Here is a 4077-nt window from a genome sequence, read left to right as displayed (position 1 = left end):
TAATATTAATATTCAAAATAATTTTTACTTTAATTTTTAAATTATATTTATGTATGTAGTATATAATTAGTTATTTCTTAATTGTATTTGAGTATTTATATTTATCCAAAAAATTAATTAGGTTAAGAAAATTAGAAGAATTAATTTTATTAATATTTAAAATATATTAATGAATAAATTTAAAGAAAAATAGAAAATATCCTTATCTATATAAATTTTAAAATTATAGATTATAAAAAAGGCATTTTAAATATTTTTTGTAAGCACTAAAATTCGGAAAAAAGGCTTCTAAAAGTTAAAATTTATATCTGCTAGAACATTTAAAGATAAGTCCAAAATTTTAACCTAAATAATTTCTTATAATTTAAATTATTCCCAGTTCATTGTTCCCAGCAGAGATTTACCCAATCCGACAGTATTCTAAATTGTACGAACGGTTTTTGGGGACTTTTAAATGTATGAAAGTGGTGCAATTTGTATTCCAAATCCCGTCACGTAACGGTAATGATCGACACTGCACTTTACACGTCCCCCCCATAATCGACGCCCGAAATTCGTCCGAAGAAAAGGCGAAAAAAAAAAGAACCGTCGTCATAAAACCAAGTTCGTCACAGAATCAACCGTTACAAGCAATCGAACGAAAAATTACGTCGGGCGTCGTTGAAATTTTTATCGGCCATTTGATTTAAATGAATCCGTCGAATTCAATTCGTTCCTTTAAACTGAACAAAATGTAGGCACAAGATTGGCGAGGATAAATATTTAGATGCGGATAATCTGGGTCAGGACATGACATGCACTTTTGGCCCATATACTGCTCAGTGTTCCGCAGGATTCATAAATAATGCAACGTGTTCATAAATAATAGTTGCTGACCGAACACGGCGGTTTCTTACTTGTCGATGCCAATACGGTAAATCTCCGCGTCCACAACGGACTTTATCCCACTTCATTTTATGATTGCCATCATGAATTACATCGTGCTCTGCACCACTTTCTCCCTTTTATTTCCATTGATTTCTTTCGTTCCGATTTTTTTCGTTGGTCACAGTTATTCATACAAGATTGGGGAAAAAAAAATCAATTGCTCATTGTGGAAACGATTCGGGATGCCTGGAGATATCGTCATCGAGTCGTTTGAGAGTAGATTTGTCATGTGCATGTTCGCCTTTAACAAATATACATATTTTTGGGCTGCAGGCGTTGGAAATGTACGTATTTTCATGTATTAAGTTATTGCCGAAGTTATGTTGGTTGGAAGTGACGCGGCAGATAAGCAAATGTGTCAGCGGCAGCGGTTGCAATAAAGATAATTTAATGTTTCCTTCTTACGTATTTTGTACAAATATACTCGAGTTGCATTCAATCAAACATTATTGTCGACTGCTGCTTGAAACGTAATTAAATTGCACGAAAAAGTCGCTGAACAAAATTAAATTTTATCGCTAAATTAAATCTGTTGAATCAGGAAAATCAGACAAATGTTTTAAAGCACTTTAATTTATTTTAATTTTTATTTTGATTTTATTTAGATAAAAATATTTTTAACATACTGTTAAAATTAAATATTATTTCCCCTCTTTTGATTATATCATATTTTTTAAATGCACTTAATTATTTATATATACATTAACATGGATGAAAATACTAATTTAATTCTTCTTTTAAAATAAAGTAAATAAAATTTTAATGAAAATCTTGTTACCATAATTTTCACCTTTTTAAAATTTTGTTATTATATTGTAATTACGTGAATATCAATCGAGGCACATTATTTTTTTAATTTTAATTTATATTTATATAAACTTTACATATTTATATTAAACAGTATTTTAAATAAAAAATATTATATAATATATAATTATATATACTATTTTTGTTTTTTGTATTATTGTTACTTTGGAACATAAAAAGGAAATTTTGACAGTAAAATCGTTACTATTATTTTGTATATTATATTATTTAAATATTTACATTTACTGAATTTTTAAGTTTAAAGGGTATTTTTTATTTTTCTTAAATATTTAAATAATAATTTTGTCACTATTATTTTCATTTTCTCTGTAATTGGATCAGTTTACAATATTTTAAAAAGTCTTAATTAAAATGCAGTTTTTAATTTTAAATTATATATTTTAATTGTTTTTGCATATTTCTTACTTTGAAATGAAAAATTGATATAAAAATTAGGGATATGGAATATATGGGATAAGTGGGATAGTGGGATATATGGGATATATGAGATATATGTGATATATGGGATGTATGGAATATATGAGATTATGGGATATATGGGATATATGGGATATATGAGATATATGGTACATATGGGATATATGGGATATATAGGATATATGGGATATATGGGATATATGGGATATATGGGATATATGGGATATATGGGATATATGGGATATATGGGATATATGGGATATATGGGATATATGGGATATATGGGATATATGGGATATATGGGATATATGGGATATATGGGATATATGGGATATATGGGATATATGGGATATATCGGATATATGGGATATATGGGATATATGGGATATATGGGATATATGGGATATATGGGATATATGGGATATATGGGATATATGGGATATATGGGATATATGGGATATATGGGATATATGGGATATATGGGATATATGGGATATATGGGATATATGGGATATATGGGATATATGGGATATATGGGATATATGGGATATATGTGATATATGGGATATATGGGTATATGGAATATATGGGATATAGAGATATTTTTTATATTATTTTATTTACATTTAAATTCAAATTATTTACATTTTATTAAATTCTTAAATATAAATAGTATATTTCAATTATTTTTATATATTTATTATATATGCCTTTAATGAAATTTTATTGATAATTCTATTCAGACATTTATAATTAAGTATTTTTAAATAATGACAATGGGAACAGTTTTTCAGAATTTTATTTCATATTTATTTATAATTTTTATATATTTTATAATATTTTTAACATACTGTTAAAATTAAATATTATTTCCCCTCTTTTGATTATATCATATTTTTTAAATGCACTTAATTATTTATATATACAATAACATGGATGAAAATACTAATTTAATTCTTCTTTTAAAATAAAGTAAATAAAATTTTAATGAAAATCTTGTTACCATAATTTTCACCTTTTTAGAATTTTGTTATTATATTGTAATTACGTGAATATCAATCGAGGCACATTTTTTTAATTTTAATTTATATTTATATAAACTTTACATATTTATATTAAACAGTATTTTAAATAAAAAATATTATATAATATATAATTATATATACTATTTTTGTTTTTTGTATTATTGTTACTTTGGAACATAAAAAGGAAATTTTGACAGTAAAATCGTTACTATTATTTTGTATATTATATTATTTAAATATTTACATTTACTGAATTTTTAAGCTTAAAGGGTATATTTTATTTTTCTTAAATATTTAAATAATAATTTTGTCACTATTAGTTTCATTTTCTCTGTAATTGGATCAGTTTACAATATTTTAAAAAGTCTTAATTAAAATGCAGATTTTAATTTTAAATTATATATTTTAATTGTTTTTGCATATTTCTTACTTTGGAATGAAAAATTGATATAAAATTTAGGGATATATGGGATATATGGGATATATGGGTATATGGATTATATGGGATATAAAGATATTTTTTATATTATTTTATTTCCATTTAAATTCAAATTATTTACATTTTATTAAATTCTCAAATATAAATAGTATATTTCAAATATTTTTATATATTTATTATTTATACCTTTAATGAAATTTTGTCGATAATTCTGTGTATAGAAGATATTTATTATTAAGTATTTTTTAAATAATCAGAATGGGAACAGTTTTTCAGAATTTTATTTTATATTTATTTACAATTTTTAATTTTAAATTATATATTTTAATTGTTTTTGCATATTTCTTACTTTGAAATGAAAAATTGATATAAAAATTAGGGATATGGAATATATGGGATAAGTGGGATATATGGGATATATGGGATATATGGGATATATGG

The 4077-nt window shown here is 24.1% G+C and overlaps 1 protein-coding gene across 1 annotated transcript; it reads left to right on the top strand.

Moving 5' to 3' along the window:
• Positions 1–2282: 2282 nt before the first annotated feature.
• LOC126265335 (shematrin-like protein 2) lies at positions 2283–2729 on the top strand. The gene has a single exon (XM_049966415.1). It carries the CDS (start codon positions 2283–2285, stop codon positions 2727–2729), a length of 447 nt encoding a protein of 148 aa, XP_049822372.1.
• The last annotated feature ends 1348 nt before the right edge of the window (positions 2730–4077 follow it).

Source organism: Aethina tumida, chromosome 4, assembly GCF_024364675.1.
Source record: "Aethina tumida isolate Nest 87 chromosome 4, icAetTumi1.1, whole genome shotgun sequence".
Classification (NCBI taxonomy): Eukaryota; Metazoa; Arthropoda; class Insecta; order Coleoptera; family Nitidulidae; genus Aethina; species Aethina tumida.
The sequence above is the reverse complement of the archived record's forward strand: the minus strand, read 5'-3'. Positions and strand labels throughout refer to the sequence as shown.

Bases quoted from the DNA above. Each gene is read 5' to 3' on its own strand.
- LOC126265335 (XM_049966415.1), top strand. From the start codon at position 2,283: ATGGGATATATGGGATATATGGGATATATGAGATATATGGTACATATG.